The 26405-nt window shown below is 29.6% G+C and overlaps 1 protein-coding gene and 1 pseudogene across 1 annotated transcript; both read right to left on the bottom strand.

Annotated features, from left to right (window-relative positions):
- Positions 1-696: 696 nt before the first annotated feature.
- Positions 697-5067, bottom strand: LOC129319247 (probable aldo-keto reductase 2). Its single transcript, XM_054964246.1, has 5 exons — positions 4786-5067; positions 4486-4686; positions 3241-3413; positions 3012-3114; positions 697-1353 (listed from the first exon to the last, which is right to left on the bottom strand). The coding sequence occupies exons 1-5, from the start codon at positions 4996-4998 to the stop codon at positions 1015-1017; spliced, it is 1029 nt and encodes a 342-aa protein (XP_054820221.1). The 5' UTR covers positions 4999-5067; the 3' UTR covers positions 697-1014.
- An 8226-nt stretch (positions 5068-13293) lies between these two features.
- On the bottom strand, positions 13294-19265 carry LOC129320670 (probable aldo-keto reductase 2; annotated as a pseudogene).
- Positions 19266-26405: the final 7140 nt, after the last annotated feature.

Here is a 26405-nt window from a genome sequence, read left to right as displayed (position 1 = left end):
TCTGATATTTAGGATATAAAAAAATTTTAAATTCAAAGACAATGAAAAGAGGGAGATGGGAAATGAAAAGGGAAGAGAACAGGGCTATAGTAGCTGACATTTTAAATAATGTAACTAGGATATATAAGAGATTTAAAATTACAAAAAAAAATTATAATAAAATATAAATTTGGATTTGGATTTATTCCAAATCTGTAAATTTTTATGAATTAGTAAATTTGGCTCAAATTCAAAACTAAAACCAAATCCCTACATCCAAATACAACATTGAAAACTTCAAATTCAATTACAAATCGCTCTGCACTATTACACTGCTACGAATAAGACTTACAGGAATGCTTCTTTTTTGCCTACAAGAGTGCTTCAAAAGCATTTTGCATAAAACGCTCCCGTATTTTCTTCGCCTCAATTTTTTGGAGTGTTTTTGGAAATAAGTGATCTGATAAAAGCGATTTCATAGGCCTTTTCTGTAATCCACCAGACAGGTTCCCAAGAGTTCAAGATCTTTCCATACCTAGAAGCCTGTACCTAAATCAACTACATATCAAGAGCAGCTTGCGTCATAATTACCACTAAGCCATTTCTCACAAACTCCAGTGCTCTAGCATCCAGTCAATGGTGCTGCCCAGCTCCCATTTAAACTAAATAATGCTAACCTGGACAAATGCTCAAAGATCAACTGATGCAACTCAAAGCAAAACATAACCAAGCTAATTTGCCAAGACGATGCTTCCAACATCTACAATAAGAGTCAAGTGACTGTTTCCACAATGTCTGATGACTCCGCTTATTTAGACATACATACACAGTTACCTGTCATATCACTCAAACAGCTTTCACACATAGTTACCTGTCATATCATTCAAAAAGCTTTCAAACGAAACAAAACCGTACAACCTAAGAGGATCAATACAACGAGCTCCTTTCCAAGGCAAGGCATGTGCACCTCAGACAGACCAGTTTGTTCAAGGTTGCATCATCCAGTAATTAACGAGGCATAGCATATGCACTGCCTTATGCAGCTTTCCAAGAAGAAAGTGGGGGGGTCTCAGAGTCCTGCCACGTAGCTATTCCAGTCCCATATCTATCACCTTTGACAGCATCAGCAGCAGCAAAAGACTCCAGCTGCGCCATTTCTTCTAGTGTCAGCTTGATTGACAAAGCCCCAATATTTTGATTGAAGTTCTCCATTTTGGTGGTTCCAGGAATGGGGCACACATCATTTCCCTGATGGTGAACCCAGGCCAATGCTAGCTGGGATGGAGTGCATCCCTTTTTAGTAGCCATTTCATTAACTCTCTCAAATATAGTTTTATTGTGCTCCAAGTTTTCAGGCTGGAATCTAGGCAGATGCTGAAATTAGGTGAAATACATGTACCGATTAGATTATATCTAGATATCAAACAACCAATAATGAACCTAAAAAATGTGGATAAATTTTTCTCTAAATTACATTGAAACAAAGTGTCAGGTACACCTAATAATAAATCTTCATGCAGCACCAAGCAAGGCATAAGAGAGTCATAGACTTATAGCTTGTTCTTTATTTATTCCCATGACTCATAGCACGTATGAGATTACATTTATTAAATATCTTAACATTTTACATTATTCACTCTTATTTTCCACTTTTATCTTTTCTAGCCATAATCTCATAATAGATGTAACGATTGCACAATGGTTCAATGAACCGATATATAAAGTTGATAAGTAGGTAATTAAAGCCAGTTCATATGCATATCTTGTCCCTAGGTGGTACACATGCTAATAAACTTAATCCAACCTTAAGATTTTAAATTAAAATAATATATATGTTTTTTTTTTTGGGGGCAAAAACTGTTAAACATCTCACATTGATCCTGTGGAATGAAATAAAAAGACAAATACTTTAAGCAATATGCTACTGTGTCTTTCCTTTCATAAGATTAGTCTTCCTATTTTACAATTTCCTTTCACTGTTTCCCATAAAAAATATTTCAGGGTCCAGGACGAACTTAGGGTTTCTACTTATTAGTGTTCTCCAGTGAAGGCACCAAAAGTTCCTCATCATCACCAATACTTCAGTCAAGAGACTTCAATTAATTGATCAAAATCAGATATATTATCATCATGCATCATAAAATAGAGAATAAATCAAAGATATTCTACTAATGCAAGGTTATTTATGCCAAAATCGTTCATCACTAAAAATACAAACTTGACTGTCCTCCAAAGTTCTGGACTCTAATTTCAAGGCAGGAGCACTTATGATGCAATAACATTAAGTCACGTGACTCAGTACAGTTGCATCAAATTTCATTAGTAATTAGCCACTTAAATGCCTTGAGAGTGACATTTCAATGCGTAATTCAGTAATGCTTGAGACTTTTAGATCTCATGTATGTAAGTGCTATGTATAATAAAGCCAAACTCATGCATAACTCTAAATTGTAAATTGAGTTATTAAAAAAAGGTTATAAGTGGCAAGCTTGATTTTGATTTTTAAGTTGGTAAAAGCTTGATTTTATTAGAACTTTTATCGACTAAACAAAACATTTATGCCTTTCAAAACCCCTAACCCGTTTCAAATAACCTAGCCAATAAAAATGGTATGAAAGATTATGTCAGTATGCAGAGATGGAATCCAAGAATATGTTACCTAAGATTAATTAATTATCAGAGTCAGGTTTTCATACACAGGAGTGCTACTGTAAAAAATGAAGTAGATGTATATCAAGAAGGAATTATGGTACAGATCAAAGGCTCTAGCCATATATGTTTTCCTCCCACAAGATTGTGGTCAAGCCGAAACCCAGTTCCCCATGACGATAAGCCAATGACTCAAATTTTATGCTAACGACCATTTGTTTTGCATTACTGCAGCACATAACTGGCAACTACTTAACTAGGATTAATTAAATATCAGATTAATGCTTTCATACACAGGAGTATTACTCTAAAACATGTAATAGTTATATCAAGAAGCAATTATGGTGCAGAAAAATTATGGAATAGCATGAATTAACACAAACCTTCCGAAAATCATCCTGCGTCAGGTTCTCAATTAACTTTGTTCCTGATGAGAAGAATCCTCGTCCAAGAGGACTATAGGCAACAATTCCAATGCCAAGTTCCCTGGGAATATAACAAACCAAATCAGAAGTCATAAAGATAAACACTTGTCGCTGTTTAGTCAAGAGCTCCAACATGGAGATATAACAGATATTATAAATAAAAAAATTTCTATGGTTTAAATCTCACCTGCAGGCTGGAACAATTTCTTCCTCCACATCCCTTGACCATAAGGACCACTCCAATTGCACGGCTGTTATAGGATGAACAGCATGTGCTCTTCTAATTGTCGAAGCTGAGGCCTCTGACAATCCAATGTATTTTATTTTTCCTTCCTCAACAAGTTTTTTAAGTTCCCCAACCTTATCATTAATAATATAGAAATAAGTTTGCATTTATCAATCATAAACAGATATTCAAACAACATAGAAAATCCAAAAATTGAAGAACATTAATTCCTTTATCTAACAGCAATATCATGTACATGTTTAGACGGATGCACGTCAGTTCCTTGCCAATTGTCTGTAAGTTGCATCTCTTTTAATTCCAACATTCTAATTTTAATATAACATGTGCTTATTGTCGTTGGGTTCAAACACTATTGCTTCCCATATCCTATTCGGCTATTCCTAATTCTTCACTCCCTAGGTCATGGACCTCATGTGTTGATCAACTCTCAGACACAGAAAAATGAACGGAAGGAAGAAAAGAATAAGAAAGGACTTCTTAATTTCATATATCATTAGGGGGGAAAGTGTTTCTTAATCTTTTGTCAATAGCCCAAAGAAAATCCAAAAAGAGACTCAGAAACCCGGAATAAGGTAGTAAAAAGCGTCCCCAAATCCCAATCAAGCTTTTTTTTCTCCTTTCAGGGAAAATTGTCTTATTGGATTAAAATAATGCTCCATACTACTCCAGTTCAACAAGGCCGAAGTATTTATAAGATAACATGTTACTGGAATCTCCAACATCCTATACTGTTAATGAAAATTAATAAAGAATTATTGAAAAAGCAGAACCAAAAACGATGGTTTCTCAACCGTCTACAAGGCGCCCAGTGCTTGTCACATCCAGGTTTTTCTGAATAATATATTTAAATTATATTATATTGCATAACATTTGAAATAACAAAATCAGTTTGTCTCCCAAGGGTTATAATAATCGCGTACAGGTAACCAAAACAAATATATTAAAATTAAAATGATGAATTAGTTTACTGTTAAAAGTATATTTTATTTGTGTATATTAAAAAAGTTTCAAAGGCTTTCAATGATGTTACTGTTAGCAAGACACTAAGACTAAAGATGGCTTTCGAAAGTCTACTAAACCACATGGTTGAATCTGACTTTAGGTGAAACATGCCAAATGGCAAACTGTAAATCACGGTGTGATAGAAAGAGAAGAAAACCCAAAGCAGAGAGAAGGCCAACAAACCGTGACTTCAATAGGCACACGAGTATCAACACGGTGCTGATAGTAGAGATCAATACAATCGACGTCCAGTCTCTTCAAGCTCGCCTCACAAGCCGCTCTCACATATGCAGGATCGCCACGGATCTCTTTCTTCCCGTCCGCAAAGATGATTCCAAATTTGGTGGCCAGTTCAACCTTCTCTCTCACACCTCCTTTCAATGCCTATCTCAAGAAATTGAATTCGTACCAAATGAGCAACACAAATCAGAGCGAACAACATGAAGAATCAAGAAAAGGAAAGGGAATTCGTATCGATCGTACCTTTCCAAGAAGGATTTCGTTGGTGTGTGGGCCGTACATGTCGGAAGTGTCGAGAAATGTGACACCGGTTTGGACGGCGTGGTGGATGAGGGCGATCATGTCGGGTTCGGGTTTCGGAGCCCCGTAGAAAGCGGACATGCCCATGCACCCCAGACCCTGGGCGGAGACTTCCAAGCCTTGTGACCCGAGCTTGATCCTACCCACTTTCGCCATCTCTGAGAATCAAGATGAGAGCTACCACAGTGAGCGAATTCTGGAGAGGAAGCGCCAACTCTTTTTTACTACTTAGTTTTTCTAGAAGCTTTCCACCAACTCTTTTTTTTTGGCCGGCTTCCACCAACTCCTCTTTCACGCCGTGTTTGGTACAAGTGAAAATGGAAGTGAGATAGTAAATGTATTTGATATGATAATAAAAGTGATATAAAAATTATAAAAATTTTATTAAAGTAAGGGGGTTGGAATTGAGCTTTAATGGGAATATGAAGGAAGTGAGATCATTCTATGATTTTTGATAGAATTAGGTTTCCTAGAGAAATAAGTTCTTATACACCAAATAAACAAATTTTGAAGTTTCACTTACACTTTTTATTTTTTCCAATTCCAACAAACCAAACGAGGAACAAATTATCTCACAGGGAGGATATGTCATTGAAACGCAGAAGAAAATGACACTTTGGCACTTATAATTCTAAAATTTTTCCTGCAGGCCTATATGACGGATGTTAAAAATTGTTTTGATGTTACTCCTTTCTTTAACAAATATATGACATTTTAATTTTAAAAATATAAAATATTTTCAGTGTTTTAAAATATAATCATTATATTTTTTTAAAATATCTTTAATAAATAAATCATTTTATAGTTATTTTAAAGTAAAATACTTTATTAAATAGAGATAAATATAAAAAAATATTGTTAGTTTAAAAATAATTAACTATTTTATTAGGAAGTAAAATTCAATTAACAATGCTTTATATTTTTAAATAAAGAGAGTAAAAAAATGTAAAATATCTGGGATACAAATGCAATATGTTGTTCTGTAATTTACAATTAAGATGTTTAAATATTGACAACAAGATGTTGGAGTAATTTGCTTTCAGGTTGTCATTTACTAAAAACTCCATGTTAGTTTCAAAATTAACAGATAAAGTTATGCAAGTGATAACAACATATCCTGATTTAACGAACAATCTTTGACTGGGGAACAGATTGCATTTTTTAAAATAAAATTCAGGTTGTCTTAAAAAAATTAACAAGTTCGGGTTCTATAATTGACAAGAACGAATGCGAATTTTCACAAATCAACATTTCGATTTAGAATAAACTGGCTTTTCCACCACCGTGCAACTTATAAGCTTATTACTAATTAGGGGAAAAAATTTTCCCTATTAAAATTACATAAAAGGACGATTTAAAAAGATAATCGAGCAAAAATTATCTATATAAAACAACAAAAAATTTATAGGAGACACAGTCAAGTACACACTAAACCATAATATTATGGTGGATGCAATTAATTAAGACTTCTCATGTAAATATGCTTAGGCTACTCGAGTATAAACCCCCCCCCCCAAAAAAAAATCCTAGCTCAATTGATTAAATCATGTATGTTTGATTGTAACTTTTGTTTGTTTTGATTGTTACTCAGTTACTACTTTGAACTCTCTTATTGTGTGGATACAATCAAAGTGTTAGATAATTGAGTTACATATTAAATCAACAATACAAAAAAATAAGTAATTTAAAATACAAATTAGTATTTTACAATTGATGTTTGTAAATTATAAAATCTATCATTAATTTACAATTAATGTTAATAAATTAGCAATTAAAATTTACAATTTAATAATTGATGTTACTGTTTACAATTGAAAAACTAATGTTAAGTCTTTATATAATTATTGACATGTCTATTTATGTAATTTATAACGCATATTCTTAAATTTATAAGTGGAGTAAGAAAATTAATAACTTGTAATTCTACATAACAAGTGAAGAATATTTTAATCTTTTTATTGATAAAATTCTTTTGTCTTTTCTTCTTTGGACTGAATTAAAATTTCAAAAAAAAATTAAATCCACTTATGTACTGAATTAAAATTCTCCCTATAGTTTTTGTTTTCAAGCATTAATATGAGTTGTTGTTAATCATGAATATGTTGTTATTTATATTCAAATAATTATTGTAAATATGTGAATATAACTTGTTCGTGCATAAAAAATTATCAATTTTTAAAACCTAACTTATTAGTTTTTTTAATAACTTGTTTCTTCAATATCAGCAAGTTATCAATATTATGCTAAATCATATATGTATATATTATAAATTTATTTTTTTAAACATTTTCACGGATTGTGGTTGATCATAAACATATTGTTATTCATAATGACTTATTCATACATAAAAAAATTGTCAATTTTTAAAACCTAACTTGTTTAATTTTTTTTTTACAACTTGTTCTTTTAATATTGATAGATTATCAATATTGTGCTAAATCATATATGTATATATTATAAATTTATTTCAAGTATTTTCATGGACTGTGGTTGATTATGGGCATGTTGTTTATATTCAAACAATCGCTTATAAATGTATGAACATGACTTATTCATGCTTAAAAAATTTGTCATTTTAAAACCTAATTGGTTTAATTTTTTGAGCAATTGTTTTTAATATTGATATGTTATCAATATTATGCTAAATGAAATATATATATATATATATATATATATTATAAATTTATTTTTTTAAGTATTTTCATGGGTTATGGTTGATTATGGACATATTGTTGTTCATGATATGATGGATTAATAAGGAATTTGGATCTGGATCTATATTTGAATTTAAACCAAATCTCTTATTTGGATAGAGAAAACTTTATGAATTTTCCCTTTCAAATTATAATTTTTTTTTGTAATTTTAAATTTTTTTTACATCCTAATCATTTAAAATTTTACTCATTCAAATATCTTATTCCCTTTGCATTTCATTATTGATATTTTTATGACCTCGTATATTTTATTATCTCCTGTCGATTAGAAAATTAAAATAAACTCATCATTTTTAATTTTTATTTTTTTAAAATTTAAGTTCATCCCTCTTCTTCATTTAAAATGTTTTAAATTACAGAAACAAAAATTTTTAAATATATGAGTTTTAAATGTGAGATTTGAAGAGGATTTCAAATCTAAAAGGAAAAATCACACCTAGGTCCACAGAATAGATTTAATTATTAAGAAATCTTATGAAATGCACAAAATACTCTCAAGTATCAAATTTTGTACATTTACAACTCGATAAAAAATATTTACTACTGAGCAAAAAGGCATTTACAACTTGGGGATGAGTTTAAAATCAATTCCTTTTCCCAATTATAAATGATTTTTAACCAACTTTGATATGATTTGGAAGTATTCTGTGCATTTTATGTAATCTTTTAATAATTAAATCTGTTTTATGGGACTTAGATGTAATTTTTTCTATCTAAATTTCAAATTCAAGTATATCAATCCAAACCCTACGTAAACTTATTGTTCCCATTGAGAGAATTAGAGTTTAGCCAATGCATTTTCTTACACAAGATGAAATATGTGAACTTATGATCTATTCATGAAATATGTGAACTTATCTATTCATGCATGCACCTTTCCCTTAAGAAGAATTAAAAGTTCATGCAATTTACTCTAATGATTATTTTTAGAATTCCATAATTGTCTTTGTAAAACGTCAAAAAGCTCATCAACAATTCCAACGCCAAAATGTTTCTCTATCAAAACTTCTAACACACAGCCCACACTAGTACAAAAAGCATATTTCACGACAATTAAAAATTTCCTTTCACAACATAAAAAGCGATGTAGTGAAAACGGGTGTAGTTATAAGTTAACACCTTTCGCGACAGTCTCAGAAGGACTGTTGAAAAAAGTATTAAACTTATCACGACAGTTATATTAATAACTATCGTTGTAACTACAACTTTCTGCGACAGTTATAATAACATTTGTCGCGAAAAATAGCCAACAAATCAATCATTTATGGCTACTTTTCGCGACAGTTATAATTAGAACTGTCGCAAAAAATACACTTTAATGACAGTTATCACCACAATTGTCGCAAAAAAAAATATATTTTACTACAGTTCGATACACAACTGTTGCCGTATGTGTCTTTTTTTTTAAAAGAATGCATATTCCGTATTCTTTCAATCCCTTAATCACAAAAGCTTGCATATATACATAAACAACAGGTCCAGAGACAATTACAAATATATTCATTAAAATTTCTATATATCCAATACAAATATCTATCTAACTATTTACTCTAACTTATTAATTCTAGAAAGTAAGTAGACCACATATCCATATATATCTCAGTTCTTGTTTGGAAAATAGCTCTAAATTGTTAAAATGTTGCATATTAATAAAAATGTGCATGCATATTAATTCAAGTGTAGGGTAAAAATGTAAAATATAAATTATTTTTAACAAATTATTACCTTTTCAAATGAGTGAGTAATGCCTTGAGTGATGATTTCATACATAAAAATCATCACGTAATAATCACACTTTACACTTCTTAGTTGTTGAGCACACTGTTAAAAAAAATTAAAACCAATTTAATTTATCAAATCAATATTACAATCTTTATTCTAATTTGGGAAAGAAGGTTAAATACTTACTTGTATATGCACCCACTTGATTTCATTTTTTTTTGTCAACTATATCTCTCATCCTCCAATAACGATGTAAGGATCTATTTTTCAAATATACAGAATTAGAATATATTAAAAAATGCTATAATATCACAAAATAATTATTCAAAAAACTTACGATTCAAACAATGATTTCATTTCATCGCTTACTTCCCATTGTAATGAACATAATCAATATATAGTATTTTCACGAGAACAAATGATAGGAAGCATCCAATGATTGCTACAAAATATTAGTTTGTATTAATATCACATAATTATTCAAATATTTTATAAATAGAGAGATGAATATGATGTTTGATACCTTCCAATAATTGGTGTAAAAAAAAAAAACACTTCTTCTTTAGATTATTCATCACACTTTCGATATAAGATGTTTTTTGATTCGATTTCCCAACTGATGTTAAAAGTGGGGATAAAAATTCATAATAACGATTGACATCAAGTTGGATGTATAATTTGTGGAGGAACCTTTGATAATAATAAAAATATTAACAATAAATAAAAATATTTAATATTAAATTAGAAATGAAAATAAACACTTATATGATAACTATAAAACAAACTTTTAAATTAGGTGTAACTTCTATGACAAGTGAGAATATGATTCAGGTCTAGCTTCCAAGTTCCAGCCCCCACTAAAAGAACTAACAATTAATATTAATATACTAATAAATAGAGCGGCCTAACATGGCTATTTCTGTGTACAGTCAGGGTAGACAAAAAAAGATTGAAAAAAAGTCAATAATAGCGCAGGTTTAATTAATAAAAAAATGCAGAGAGTATGAAGAAGTGATGAAAGCAAGAATAGGAGATGGCAAGTAGCGACGCTGGAGAAAGGGTGTCCTAGATTTGGTAGAATCTAAAGCCAACTTATTAATAATTATTATTATTATATCAATTAAGAAATAGATAAATTTGCCAATAGCAGCTGCCCAACATTTTCAAATGCATCTCTTATTATTATACTCTATGGGAGAAATGGAAACCTAAATCCATGTTTTCTTTTAAATATCCTTATTGTTGTACAAAAAAAAATCCTTACTATTAATGTTTAATTAAAATGAATGCACATCTTCATCTAAGGGTGTATAATAATTGAAAATGTTCATAATTGGTGTAAAAATTATACACAAAAATTTTATATCAAATTTATATTAAAATAAATAATTAATTTAATACAAAAGAGAGTTGAACATGCATAATGTGTGTTAAAAATTATTCCTAAAAATTTCATTGTATTAAAAATAAATAATTTATCTAATACAAAAAAAAGAAAATAGAGTTAGCTCAACATGCACATGGAGAAAAACTTAAAAAAAAAATCAAAACACCAAGGAGGTGAACGAACTTACTTGGATTGATGCACAAAGCTGGAGGCCTAAGAAAGAGAAATGACAGCTGGGTGAGCTAACGATGGAGAGGAGAAGCTGAAAGGCAGAGAGCAGGAGCTGAGGGTGGAGAGAAAACAGCTAAAATAGGACGGTGGGAGCAGCTGAAGGTGGAGGGAGAGGAAGCAGCTGAAGGAAGGGAGCTAGGGTGAAGCTGAAGCTAAGGGAAGGCGCGAGACTGATCTTTACTGTGAAAATTGAAAGTAGGTTGTCAAGTATGGGCGGGCAAAAAGTAGCATAATTATAACGACAGTCAATAGGTAAAACTGTCGTTATGGCAACCTTAATTAACGACAGTCATTAATTCATTATCATTACACTTGCCTTTCGTGCCTTTCACGCATAGCTACATATTTATTGCTTGCCATAACTTAGCTGACAAACACAGGTTTCCATGCATGTTTTATTTATTATTTAAATACTATTATGTTATCAAATACAAATTTATAATAATATATGTCAGTAAATATTATATTTATCTATAGTTAATATTATTAATATTATTTATTTTACAATTAATAAAATTATTATTTATATTAATATTAATTATTATTTATTACTATTAATTTTTTTTTTCATAGATATATATCACGACAGGTGAGATAACACCTGTCGTGATATTCCATGTTTTATTTTCTTTATGTTATAAAATTGTGTGTGTATTAATATAATTATAATTAATTATTATAATAAATATTAATATTTTTTAATATTATTAATTTTAAAAGTAATAAAATTATTATTTATATTAATATTAGTTATTTTTTTATTACTATTAATTTTTTTTAATTAGTCATCATATATCACGACAGGTGAGATAAAACCTGTCGTGATATATACTTTTTTTTTTTCTTTACGTTGTAAAATCATGTGTGTGTGATATATTAATATAATTATAATTAATTATTATAATATATATTTATTGTTAATATTTTTGATACTAATAATATATTACTATTAATATTACTATAAATAAAAATAGTATATATAATATATTCATATTATTTAATATATGATATTAAATTTATCACCCTATTAATATTACTTTTTAAATATATTAATAAATAAATATATTAATACAATAAATCTAAGGGTTTCCAACGACAGGTCACTTTGGATGAAAAGTTGAGGGTCTTTAATAAAATATATAATAATAAATGAATATGTAAATAATTAAATTATAATATTAATTAATATTATATATATAATTTTACATGTCTAAGAATGTTGGGGTTTCAAAATATTAACGACAGGTCTTTTTAGACATGTCGTTAGATATGTAAATTTAAATTTATAATATTATTTCTATTAATAATATTATTTATATTAATAATACTAATAATAACAGAATTAATTATTTGTGAAAACATAGATAACAATGACAGTTAAATTAGGGACCTGTCATGATAATATCATAATAGTTACTTTTGATGTTATAACCACAGTTACATTTATAACTGTGGAAAAAATAGTGTCGTTAAATTTGTATTTTGCACTAGTGTCACTCTATGAAAACTTACATTTCCATGTTTGGCATAATTAATAAAATTCAGTACGATGATTTTTTCGAGGCTAAAATTTTCATTAAATTACTTTCAAGTATTGTCTTCAGATCCTTTATGATGGGAAATACATGGGCACATTGAAAGTGTCTACTTTTCTTCACTTACTAGTCCCTAATTGACAAAAATATTACCACAATCTTAAATATTCTTCTTACTTAGAGTTGATTTTATTTAATTCATAGCAATAAATGATAATAGATTTCTCAGACAAAGCTTACATGACAAGTAACATTCCCTAAAATGTAAACAAAATTTAACCAACTTATACCACTTAAGAAAGTTGGTTAAATATAACAATTATATCTGAGATTAAAAAAATTAGATTAAATTATCATTGTAATTAATTAAATAAGTTTGTCTCATGAAAATAAAATTTGATTTTGAGGTGCAATTTGAAAAAAAAAAATAAAATAAATGTTTCTTGAATTTTGTAGTTTTACTTTAAAAAAAAAGAACAATGAATGATGTAATAGTTTTTCTTGTGATAAAAAATGGAGAGTGCAATGTTATGAGAGAAAAACGAATACATGTAAGCATAGCCATCTAATATTCAAATGAAACTAATTACGCAAGAGTCTCACGTCATTGGTGGATTTGAATTTTAAATTTAAAATATTGTATTTAAGATATAGAGAAATTTTAAATTCAAAGAAAATGAAAAGAGGGAGATGAGAAATGAAAAGGGAAGAGATCAGGGCTATAGCAGCTAACATTTCAAATAACGAAAGTAGGATATATAAGACAACTAAAATTACAAAAAAAAAGTAAAATAAAATATAAACTTGGATTTGGATTACTTTCAAATCTATAAATTTTTATGCATTCATATAATAGATTTGACCTAAATTCAAACCTAAAACTAAATCCCTACATCCAAACACAACATTGAAAACTTCAAATTCAATTATGTATCACATATGCACTATTACACTACTATAAAAAAAACTTACAAGGATGCTTCTTATCTACAAGAGAACTTCAAAAGCATTTTGTATAAATCGCTTTTGTTTATTGAAATGAGTGATCCGGCAATAGTGATTTCATAGGCCTTTTTCTGTAACAGTGCTGGCCATATCCACTAGACAGGTTCCCAAGAGTTCAAGATGCCTCCATACATAGATAGAAGTCTGAACCTAAAACAAGTAGTACATATCAAGAGCTGCTAGTGTCATAATTGCCAATTAATCCATTTCCCATAATCTCTTGTGCTCTAGCATGCAGTAAATGGTGCTGCCTAGCTCCCATTTAAACTAAATAACAGTAACCTGGACAAATACTCAAGATCAATTGATGCAACTCAATGCAAAACATAATGAAGCTAATTTGCCAAGACGATGCTCCCAACATTTGCAATAGGAGTCAAGTGACTGTTTCCACAATGTCTGATGACTCGGCTAATTTAGACATACATACACATAGTTACCTGTCATATCATTGAAACAGCTTTCACACATTATTACCTGTCATATCATTCAAACAGCTTTCAAAAGACACAAATCATACAACCTAAGAGGATCAATACAACGAGCTCCTTCCAAGGCAAGGCATGTGTACCTTAGAAAGACCAGTTTGTTCAAGGTTGCAGCATCAAGTAATTAATTAAGCATGGCGTATGTACTGCCTTATGCAGCTTTCCAAGAAGAAAGTGTTGGCGGCACCAGCGGGAGACGTGAACGACAAACTACGAGCTGCTTGAGTCGTACACTGTCCTTAAGAACTATTTCAGTACATCAAAACAACAGGCCGACAGTTCCTCAGGATTGAACAAGCACTTCCTGCGGCGGAGCAAGGGAACAGAACAGGAGAGACTGAAAAGCATACACAGACGACGAACACAGGAGCAGAAGGCAGAGGGAGTAGAGAATTGCCCCAAAAACTCAAGAGGCTTCTTATCGCTCTATCTGCACCCATGGCTATATATAGCCCGAAGGTGGAGACATGAACGTTGGGGGGTTACCACCGGATTAAAGGCTCGGTTACACTATCATAAATACCGTTTAAACATTTGTTTGGAAACGTTGGCGGTTACGCAAACGTAAAACACATTTAACCTCTTGTCTTGAAACATTGGGAAGACAAAACGTTTAAAAAATTAATCTGGTTAATGGTCAAAAAATGTTCTTGATTTGATTTCAAACTTCAGACAGCGAAAAATTGAGCTTTTCCGGCAAGCCAAAAAAAATTATTTATTTTGTAAAAATAATCCGGTAAAAAAAAACCCATTTCCTCTTGAACTCATACGCAAAGAAGCAAATTGGCTATTGACTAATTTTAATTGTAATTGCCCTAAGTTGGCTTATCTTATGTGCACAAAGCCACTTCTCTTCCAAGCCCATTTTACTAACCCACTTCATTCTTTAGTATATATACACTAGGAGATTTCTTCTTTTAGTTAATGTGGGACTTTAACACACACACTTTTAACACACATAGAACAGAAAGTGGGGGAGTCTCAGAGTCCTGCCACGTAGATATTCTAGTCCCATATCTATCACCTTTTACAGCATTAGCAGCAGCAAAAGACTCCAGCTGTGCCATTTCTTCTGGTGTTAGCTTGATCGACAAAGCCCCAATATTTTGATTGAAGTTCTCCATTTTGGTGGTTCCAGGTATGGGGCACACATCATTTCCCTGATGGTGAACCCAGGCCAATGCTAGCCGGGGTGGAGTGCATCCCTTTTTTGTAGCCATTTCATTAACTCTCTCAAATATAGTTTATTGTGCTCCAAGTTTTCAGGCTGGAATCTAGGCAGATGCTGCATTTAGGTGAAATACATGTCCCGATTAGATTATATCTAGATATCAAACAACCAATAATGAACGTAAAAAATGTGGATAAATTTTTCTCTAATTTACATTGAAACAAAGTGTCAGGTACAACTAATAATAAATCTTCATGCAGCACCAAGCAAGGCATAAAGAGAGTCATAGACTTATAGCATGTTCTTAATTTATTCCCATGACTCATAGCATGTTATGAGATTACATGCATTAAATATCATAACATTTTACATTATTCACTCATATTTTCCACTTTTATCTTTTGTAGCCATATCTCAATAGATGTAATGATTGCAAAATGGTTCAATGAACCTATATATAAAGTTGATAAGTAGGTAATTAAAGCCAGTTCATAAGCATATCTTGTCTCTGGGTGGTACATACAACTTTATCCAACCTTAAGATTTTAAATTAAAATAATATATATGTTTTTTTTTTCCAAAAAATGTTAAACATCTGACATTGATCCTGTGGAATGAAACAAAAAGACAAATTCTTTAAGCAATATGCTACTGTGTCTTTCCTTTCATAAGATTAGTCTTCCTATTTTACAATTTCCTTTCACTGTTTCTCCAAAAAAAAAAATTCAGGGTCCAGGACGAAGAACTTGGGGATTCTACTTATTAGTGTTCTCCAGTGAAGGCACCAAAAGTTCCTCATCATCGCCAATATTTCAGTCAAGAGACTTCAAGTAATTGATCAAAATCCGATACATTATCATCATGCATCATAAAATAGAGATTAAATCAAAGATATTCTACTTAACGTTAATTATGCCGAAATCATTTATTACTAAAAATACAAACTTGACTGTCCTCCAAAGTTCTGGACTCTAATTTCAAGGCAGGAGCACTTAGGATGCATTAACGTTAAGTCAGGTGACTCAGTACAGTTGCATCAAATTTCGTTAGTAATTAGCCACTTAACTGCCTTGATAGTGACATTTCAATGTGTACTTCAGTAATGCTTGAGCCTTTTAGATCTTATGTATGTAGGTGCTATGTATAATCAAATCAAACTCATGTACAACTCTAAATTTAAGTTGAGGTATTAAAAAAGGTTATAAGTGGCAAGCTTGATTTTGATTTTTAAGTTAGTAAAAGTTTGATTTTATTAGAACTTTTATCGAATAAACATAACATTCATGTTTTTCAAACCCCCAACCCCGTTCAAATAACGTAGCCAACAAAAATGGTACGCAAGATTATGTCAGTATGCAGAGACGGAATCCAAGAATATGTTACCTAGGATTAATTAAATATCAGAGCCATGTTTTCATGCACAGGAGTGCTACGCTAAAAATTGAAGTAGATGTATATCAAGGAGCAATTATGGTACAGAAGAAAGGTTCTAGCCATAAGTTTTTTCCCGTCCCATAAGATTGTGGTCAAGCCTCAACCCAGTTCCCCATGACAACAAGCCAATGACTCAAATTTTTATGCTAACAACCATTCGTTTTGCATTATTACAGCACATAACTGGCAACTAGTTAACTAGGATTAATTAAATATCAGACTAATGTTTACATGCACAGGGATACTACTCTAAAACATGAAGTAGTTATATCAAGAAGCAATTATGGCACAGAAAAATTATGGAATAGCATGAATTAACACAAACCTTCCGAAAGTCATCCAGCGTCAGGTTCTCAATTGACTTTGTTCCTGATGCAAAGAATCCTCGTCCAAGAGGAATATAAGCAACAATTCCAATTCCAAGTTCCCCGGGAATATAACAAACCAAATCAGAAGTCATGAAGATAAACAATTGTCGCAATTTAGTCCAGACCTCCAACATGGAGAAATAACAGATATTATAAATAAAAAATTTTCTATAGTTTAATTCTCACCTGCAGGTTGGAACGATTTCTTCCTTCACATCTCTTGACCATAAGGACCACTCCAATTGCACGGCTGTTATAGGATGAACAGCATGTGCTCTTCTAATTGTCGAAGCTGAGGCCTCCGACAATCCAACGTATTTTATTTTTCCTTCCTCAACAAGTTTTTTAAGTTCCCCAACCTTGTTATCAATAATGCAGAAACAAGTTTGAATTTATCAATCATAAACAGATAAAGCAAATCCAAAAATTAAAGATCTTTAATTCATTTCTCTAACAGAAATATCATGTACATGTTTAGACGAATTGCCAATTGTCTGTAAGCTGCATCTCTTTTAAATCCAACCTTTTAATTTTAATATAACATGTGTTTATTATGGTTGGGTTCAGCCACTATTGCTTCCCATATCCTATTCGGCTATTCCTAACTCTTCACTCCCTAGGTCATGGACCACATTGTATCGATCGACTCTCAGACACAGAAAAAGTTACAGAAGGAAGAAAGGAATAAGAAAGGACTTCTTAATTTCATATATCATCTCGGGAAAAAGTGTTTCTTAATCTTTTGTCAATAACCCAAAGAAAATCCAAAAAGAGACTCGGAAACCTGGATTAAGGTAGTAAAAAGACTCCCCAAATTCCAATCAAGCTTTTTTTCTCCATTCAGGAAAAATTGTCTTATTGGATTGAAATAATGCTCCATACTGCTCCAGTTCAACAAGGCCGAAATATTTATAAGATAACATGTTACTGGAATCTCCAAAATCCTTACTGTTAATGAAAATTAATAATGAATTATTGAAAAAGCAGAACCAAGAAGAATGGTTTCTCAACCATCTACACTGCAGCCAGTGCTTGTTACATCTTGGTTTTTCTGAATAATATGTTTAAATTATATAATATTGTATAACATTTCAAATAACAAAATCAGTTTGTCTCCTAAGGCTTATAATATGTCGTTCCACACTCTTCCAATATTTAGTCATCACGCACAGGTTGCCAAAATAAATATATTAAAATTAAAATGATGAATTAGTTTACTGTTCAAAGTATATTTTATTTGTATATATTAAAAAGGGTAAACATAACTTTCAACCTCTGTATTTTACTTGCGTTTTGCTTTTGATTTTTATATTTTTTTTTTAGTATTTTAGGTTCTACAATTTTATTTTTTATTATTTTTGATCTCTTTATAAATAAAGTATAGAGACCTTAAAAAAATTTAAAAGAATAAAAAATAAAAATTTAAAAATTTAAAATATTAAAAAAAATATAAAAACTAAAAATAAGATGTAAGTAAAGTATAAAGTTAAAAAGTTATGTTTATCCTATTAAAAAAGTTTCAAAGGCTTTCAATGATGTTACTGTTAGCAAGACATAAGACTAAAGATGGCTTTCGAAAGTCTACTAAACCACATGGATCAATCTGATTTTAGGTGAAACACGGCAGAGGGTAAACGGTAAATCACAGTATGATAGAAAGAGAAGAAAACCCCAAGAATAGAGAAGGCCAACAGACCGTGACTTCAATAGGCACACGAGCATCAACACGGTGCTGATTGTAGAGATCAATACAATTCACGTCCAATCTCTTCAAGCTCGCCTCACAAGCCGCTCTCACGACTCACATATGCAGGATCGCCAAGGATCTCTCTCTTCCCGTCCGCTTAGCTGATTCCGAATTTGGTGGCCAATTCAACATTCTCTCTCACACCTCCTTTCAGGTTTGGATGGCGTGGTGGATGAGGGCGATCATGTCAGGTTCGGGTTTCGGAGCCCCACAGAAAGCGGACACGCCCATGCACCCGAGACCCTGGGCGGAACTTCCAAGCCTTGTGACCCGAGCTTGATCCTACCCACTGTCGCCATTTCCGAGAATCAAGACGAGAGCTACGACAGAAGACCGGAGAGAAATCATTTAGATAGTATTTAATCAGAGAGGAGGGAAAATTTTGAAAAGGACATCCTCCAAATTGGGGCCTTCTAAATTGGAGAGATGTTTCTGTTCCTTTTCTTTCGTTTAAAGGTGTGTTTAGTTAGAGGGAAAAGAACTCCCTCCCCTCCTTTGGTTAGGTGGAGAGAAGCCTCTTCCCTCCCCTCTTTTGGTTTGGTGGAGGGAAAGGAGAAATTTTCTCGTTCAAAACCTACAGGAGGGGGAGTCCGCCTCCCCTCCCTCCCCCTCCCTTTCCTCTTCTCCCCTCCTCTCCTCTTGAATCAAATAAATCTTAAATCAAACAAAACTTTGTAGGATAGAGTGAAGCATGCATTTGGTTTACAAATTTTAAAAAGTTTTCAATTTTCAATTTCTTTGGCTCTTCCATAAACTCTATTTTACTTTTTATAAAAATTTTAAATTTAAATTTTTCACAACCTCTTTCTTTAGCCGACTTCCACTAACTCCATTTTCATGTTGTGTTTGGTATAAGTGGAAATAAAGGTAAAAAATAAAGGTGAAATAATAAATATGTTTGGTATGATAATGAAAGGGAAATAAAAAATTTATTTAAATGAAAGGGATGGAAGTGAGTTTAAGAAAAATATGATGAGAGTGAGTTGTATAATTTTTATGAAGTTAAGCTTTTTAAAGAATTAAAATTTTGTAAACTAAATAAGCAAATTTCAAGGTTTCACTTTTACTCTCACTTCTTTCATCCCAATTCGAACAAACCAAACAAGGCACAAGTGATCTCAGTGAGAGGATTTGTCAATGAAACGCGGAAGAAAATGGCACCTTGGCGCTTATAATTCTAAAATTTTTCTCGCAGGCCTGCATGATTGATGTTACAAATTGTTTTGACTTTATCCTCTCAATTAAAAAATATGAGATATTTTAATATTTTAAAATATAATTATTGTGTCTTTTTCTAAAGGTGTCTTAATAAGTAAATTATTTTATTTTAAAATAAAATATCATATTAAATATATGGTAAATATAGAAAGATGATATTAGTTTAAATATAATTAACTATTTTATTGAAAGTTGATATTCAATTAAAAATGTTTTATTTTTTAATAAAAGGAGTAAAAAATATAAAATATATGTGATACAAATGGAAGATGTTGTCCTGTAATTGACAATTAAGATGTTTAAATATTGACCACAAGATGCTGGAGTAATTTTCTTTGAGGTTATCATTTACTAAAAACTAATTTAAGAAAATTAAAATAAAAATTATAAAACACGAAAGCATTTTAAGGGTAAATATTGTAACACTATGGAATTACTTTGGCATATTTTAGAACACATATTCCCATTTGAAATAAATTAATGAGGCTAAATCTATCATTGCTATTAAGAATTACAATTGACTAAATAAAATCCTTATGATTCAATAAATTTAATAAACCAGATGAACTTTAATTGATTCACATTAGCAATCATTATAACAGATGTTATATAGTTCACCAAGCTATCAATATAGCTGAACTCATAACTATAACATTATAAAAAAAATATCCTTGCAATTTTCACATATCCATCATACCTTAGACATATCATTATAATTTTGGAAGTTCATGCCAATTACCTCAAGAAATAGCAAGACAAAAATGATAATACTTATATACCTATATTAAATTTCATTCAGCATAAGGCTTGGAGCAAAGGCATCATTGTCAAATTATAACAACTTGAAATAAGAGGCTGCAGACAAGAAAAATGTGGATAACAAAAAAAAAAGGTTAAATTCTCAAAATTTTATATTTGCACTTTCTTAAAAAAGGATCTTATGCTTGATCTCTAGTTGAAGATGGTGTTTAAAATGTACTCTTTGTATTCTTGGTATTGTATTCTTTGTATTGTTACAGATCTACAACTGCAAGATGCTGCATTTTGTATTCTAGTTCTGATATTGACTATAATTATAATCAAACAAATACTAAATATTAGTAAAAATAATAATTAAATATTAAATTAATATTTAATATATTATTTTTTAATAAATAATGTACAAAGGTGGCATTTTGTTTGAAGAACAATTGCCATCCCTCTGACTAAAAATTAAAAAAAATAGCTATAATATTTATTAATAATAAGTAAATATTAGTTAATAATAGATATATGTATACAATTAAAGTACTAATAAAATACTTATAAAAATATTAATATCGTTATTGCTATTAATAATTACCTACATTACTTAATAATTATAATTAAAAAAATACTAAATATTAGTAAAAATAATAATTAAATATTGAATTAATCTTTATTTATTAATATTTAATATATTATTTTTAATAAATGATGTAGAGAGAGGATGTTTGTTTGAACCCCTCTGATTAAAAAGTAAAAAGAAATTAGGTATAATATTTATCAATAATAAGTAAATATTTAGTTAATAATAGATATGTATACAATTAAAGTACTAGTAAAATACTTATAAAAATATTAATATAGTTATTACTATTAATAATTATCTATATTGCTTAATAATTATAAACAAACAAATACTAAATATTAGTAAAAATAATAATTAAATATTCAATTAATCTTTATTTATTAATATTTATATATTATTTTTTAATAAATGATGTAGAGAGATGGTGTTTGTTTGAGAACAAATGCCACCTCTCTGACTAAAAATTAAAAAAAATTAGCTATAATATTTATTAACAATAAATAAATATTTAGTTAATAATAGATATATGTATATAATTAAAATACTAATAAATACTTATAAAGATATTAATATGGTTATTGCTATTAAAATTTACCTATATTACTTAATAATTATAATCAAATAAATACTAAATATTAGTAAAATGATAATTAAAATTGAATTAATCTTTATTTATTAATATTTAATATATTATTTTTTAATATATGATATAGAGAGGGGCATTTGTCTATAGAATAAACACCACTTCTCTCTTAAACATAAAAAAAATTTATAATATTTAATAATAATAAATAAAAAAATAATTAGTTAATAAATAAGAGAGGTGCCGTTTACAAGATCTACAAATGCCACCTCTCTCCTCGAATATAAAAATATTTAAATTAATTTTTAATATTATATAATAAATAATTTAAGTATATTATAAAAATATCAAGAGTAAAAATATTTTTTAATAGTTTAAGGTGAGAGGTGGTGTTTCTCCTCCAAAAAATGCCACTTGTCATTTTAAAAATTAAAATATTTATTTAAGTAATATTTAAATATATAATATTTTTAATACTTTAGAGATAGAGGTGGCATTTTATTTTTAAATAAATGCCACCTATCTCAATAACGATAAATAAAATATTATCTATCTATTAAATATAAATAAAAAGTTATAAATCAATAAAATTAATTTATTATTATGTAATAAAATGATTAATATCTAAATTTATATTATTTAAGAATATATAGATTAGTATTGATAATTATTACATATTTTATTTAGCAATTTTTTAAGGTAGGTGGCGTTTGAAGTTTGTAGAGACCACCACCTCTTCAATTTAGTTATTAACTTTTTTAATAAATCAGAGAGGTGGTATTTTCATATAAAAAAATGTCACCTATATTGTTTTAAATTATTAAAAAAATTGTACATACAGATTATTTATACTTATTGTGTATTTATAATAAAACAATTATATAATATTACAAAACAAAATAATTATTTATAATGAAGTAAAGAGGTAGCGTTTAAATTCTGAAATGCCACGTAGTCATTGATCAACATAAATCTGTGGCATTTTATTTTAAAAATACCACCTCTATGAATTTACTATAATTATAAAATAAAAATAAAAATTTGAAAGCTATGGTATTTGATAAAACAAATGCCACCTTTTTTCTTTAGATTTGAGATTGATAACATTTCATTTTTTATTACTACGAAATGCATGCTATTAAATATTATTTCTATAGTAGTGATAGAAATAAAAACCAACCTTCATTTTCTTCCAAAAAATTTCTTCCTCTGCATTGCAATATTTAAATGAGAGTGAATTCTTGCTAGAAGGACCCTGAAATCAAATACAGAAGTGCAGATACAAGCAATGATTGTCATTACGATTTCCTTGGATAAAATTTTCATCGACAATATAAGGCCAAGGGGATGGATATTTGAGAGGGGAAAAGTCAAGAATAAAATTAAACTACTATATAGAAGATTAATCACTTATCATCCATACAAAAGTAATATACAAAGAGTAATGTTTTTTAATGAAAGTTTTTCATTTTAAGCCTTTTTTTTTTCAAGACATTTACTATTTATTGAAATATTTTCAAGATTGTCATCAAGACTTTCGATGACATGAAGCTTATAGTGAGAAATTCAAGCTTGGTTCTACCTAAATAGGATCTAGTAGCATGTTCAGTCTCATGCGAAGAAAAGGTCCAGACTTAGGAGAATCAATAAAGAAATGAAAGGATTGAATAAAGAAAAGAAAGTCATAGCAGGATGTAAATTAATTTGGTCAAAAAAGCAGGATATAGATTAAGAGAATTAATAAATTGAAGGTTGCCTCCAAACTTGAGAGTTGTGGGAGGCTTTGCCATTGGTGTTATTTGATTTCCAGCAAGATAAAGATACTGTGAAAAAAAAAAAAGATTTCAGATTACCAGAAGCTAAGCATCATACTCTAATTGGAAAGCTCTAAAGCAACTATTTACACGTGAAATTTAATAAGCCTGCAACATTTTGATAAACCGGCCCCTTAAAGTAATTTAAATGCAAATCAAGATATTGGCATGGAAATCATGGTGCAAACCATTGGAAAGGAAATTCACTCCAGCACCTTCCACCCGAACCCATAAGCAATAGTCAATTAATAACTAAAAGAAAGGAATTTAAGCAAAAAAAATCAATCTTATAAGTTAGTGTGCAAATAAAACCCACCTCAAACTTCAACTATAATATGTCAATTTGGTCTATGATTGACAGCTAGTTTCAGGAAAAAAATACAACAAAAAAAATATCAAAGAAGATAAAAGGGAGTAGTAAAGAAGAAAAATGACCTTGATAAAGCTCTATAGAAGCAAACCCATATGTGTATTTAATTGTTTTTTGGCCAAAATTTTTGGGACAACGTCAAAATGAGTTAAGAAAAATTTTCTAACATATTCCAAAAAAGAAATTTAAAGTGCTATAAAAGATCAATAAATATATTTGAAATGCATCGAAAAACAACGAAACATATAAATACATCAACAAGGAACTAAAATTTATCAAAATATTTTACATTCACATATTTTTCAGCATAAATACATATTAAAAAGAAAAGTCTTTGTGTTAATTCCTATTTATCCGGGCATATTAGAAGAAACCCTACCTGGAAAGATTACCTGGGTGTTATTTGACTTCCAATCATCCAGGTAATTTGTAACTATGCTTTTTAATAAATCATCACTAGTTATGAAATCAAAGTAGTGACACTCAACCATATAATTGAAGTATAAAATTCAAGAAATAAACTAAAAGAATTTATTATCACATTTTTTCATTGTATCAGAAGAAACTAAAAGCACCCAATGTCTAATGATATGATATTCTTTGTTTCCCTCCTTACCTGGATTACATTTTTTGAACCGAAAAATGCTTCAATCTTCTTCCAGTCATAGTCAAATCTGAAACCAGTAAAACAAAGAAAAAATAGTGAGAAAAATAGACATAAATATCTTATTTCCATCATGCAGACACAAATTTCAAGCAGCCAACAAGACTAATTTTCTTTTACTTCAAGTAGAATGCTAGCCATGCACCTTCAACCTGGCTCATATCACATTATCACGCACCTTTTCTTTTTCTTGCTACTTCAGGAGATGATGAATTCTATAACTACCTACGGAATTCTATGACCAGGATTTAGAGAAAATGGCACCTGAAAGAAAGTTACTTGTTAGAATTTGAACATCCTATCATCAACATATAAACACCTAGTTATAGATAACAAAATTCATCTAAAGAAAAGATAATAGAACATCTTGTATTTACATGGTATTTTAGACTTTTTATATCAAAACATATTTTCATTGCAGTCCTATGAGCTTACAAAAGAATTTCAAAATTATATGGGACCAAGCTGATATTATCTTTTTTATTGTTCTTTGAATCATTCACCATAGCTTATGTGCCTGATTGGGTGATTCTTGTTCAGTTCTAGGCCTTCTCGATTTGTATCATTTTTAAATCACTCACATGTTTAACAAATGCTTTCTACTGTGATTTCAGAAGGGTTTTAGCTATCTCATTATTGAAAAGTAATTTATCTAAATCACTCACATGTTTCATAAATTTACCATGATTAAACTTACTTTGGAACTTTCATATAATGTTTTAAAACTGAATCGGTTATTGAATGGAGCGAGGCACCGATTCAAGGATTAATAGTGGAATGATGGTCAAACCATTTAGGATTAATTATTATATTTAAAATTTTATATTTAAAATATTACATTATAACTAGTCCCTTAAAATATTATTTTATAAGATTAAATTTATAAAATGAGATTTAATAAATTTTTAATCTTTTTTAATGAAATATCATTTTATTAGTATATAATATTGATAAAAAATATAAAGTCATGATTTTTACCTCATCTCATCTTGCCATCAACTAACTCCATTGATGGCATAAAAGGAAAAAAAATACAAATAGCTCTTGCACAATAAACTTATTTACAAATAAATCCCGTAACATTTAGAAACTACAACCATGTCCCTTAGAACTTTAGTATATTTTGTGGTTGGGTTGCAAAGAAAATATTGCCCCTTTTGGCTTTCACTTATAGCTACAACTTCAAAATTTACAAGAAAAAATAGTTATTTAAAAGTCAAATTTATTGTTTAATGCTTAATATAAAATGTAGTCTCCCTATGGCTAATTATGTCTACTTAATGTTATAATTGGTCTAATTGGGATGCAAGGACAGTAATATAGCTCACTTGGGATTTACATATTTAACATATGTAACATCCCAAATTTTGAACTCACAGAAGCCAAAGAATATGCTTAAATTTAGTAAGCTACTAAACCCAAGTAATTTGGAGTCCTAATGGTGCCCTTAAAAGATAGAATGGTTTTTAGGAACCAAATCACAATTTAAATGTTTTTTTTCTAAGACAAGCGTAATATTGAAAGCCAATTAATAGACATTAATATTCTAGAAAAGATTGAAATCCATAATTGATAAAGTATAACCTTTCAATCTTTGGGATCCCAAGTTGAAAACATAATTAAAAACATTTCAAGGCCTAAATATATATATATATATATATATAAAAGAGTTTAGAAGCAGATGGAAGTAGGGAATACACTTCGAGTTAAAAACAATAGAGAAAAAAAGTTAAAAAATTAACATTTCACAAAATTCAAGAGCATCTGCTTTGACATACCATG

This window comes from Prosopis cineraria, unplaced genomic scaffold (genome assembly GCF_029017545.1).
Source record: "Prosopis cineraria cultivar Desert tree isolate PC_DT_omini unplaced genomic scaffold, ASM2901754v1 PC9, whole genome shotgun sequence".
NCBI classification, from domain to species: Eukaryota; Viridiplantae; Streptophyta; class Magnoliopsida; order Fabales; family Fabaceae; genus Prosopis; species Prosopis cineraria.
Note: the sequence above shows the minus strand (reverse complement) of the source record. Positions and strands in the feature narration are given on the sequence as shown.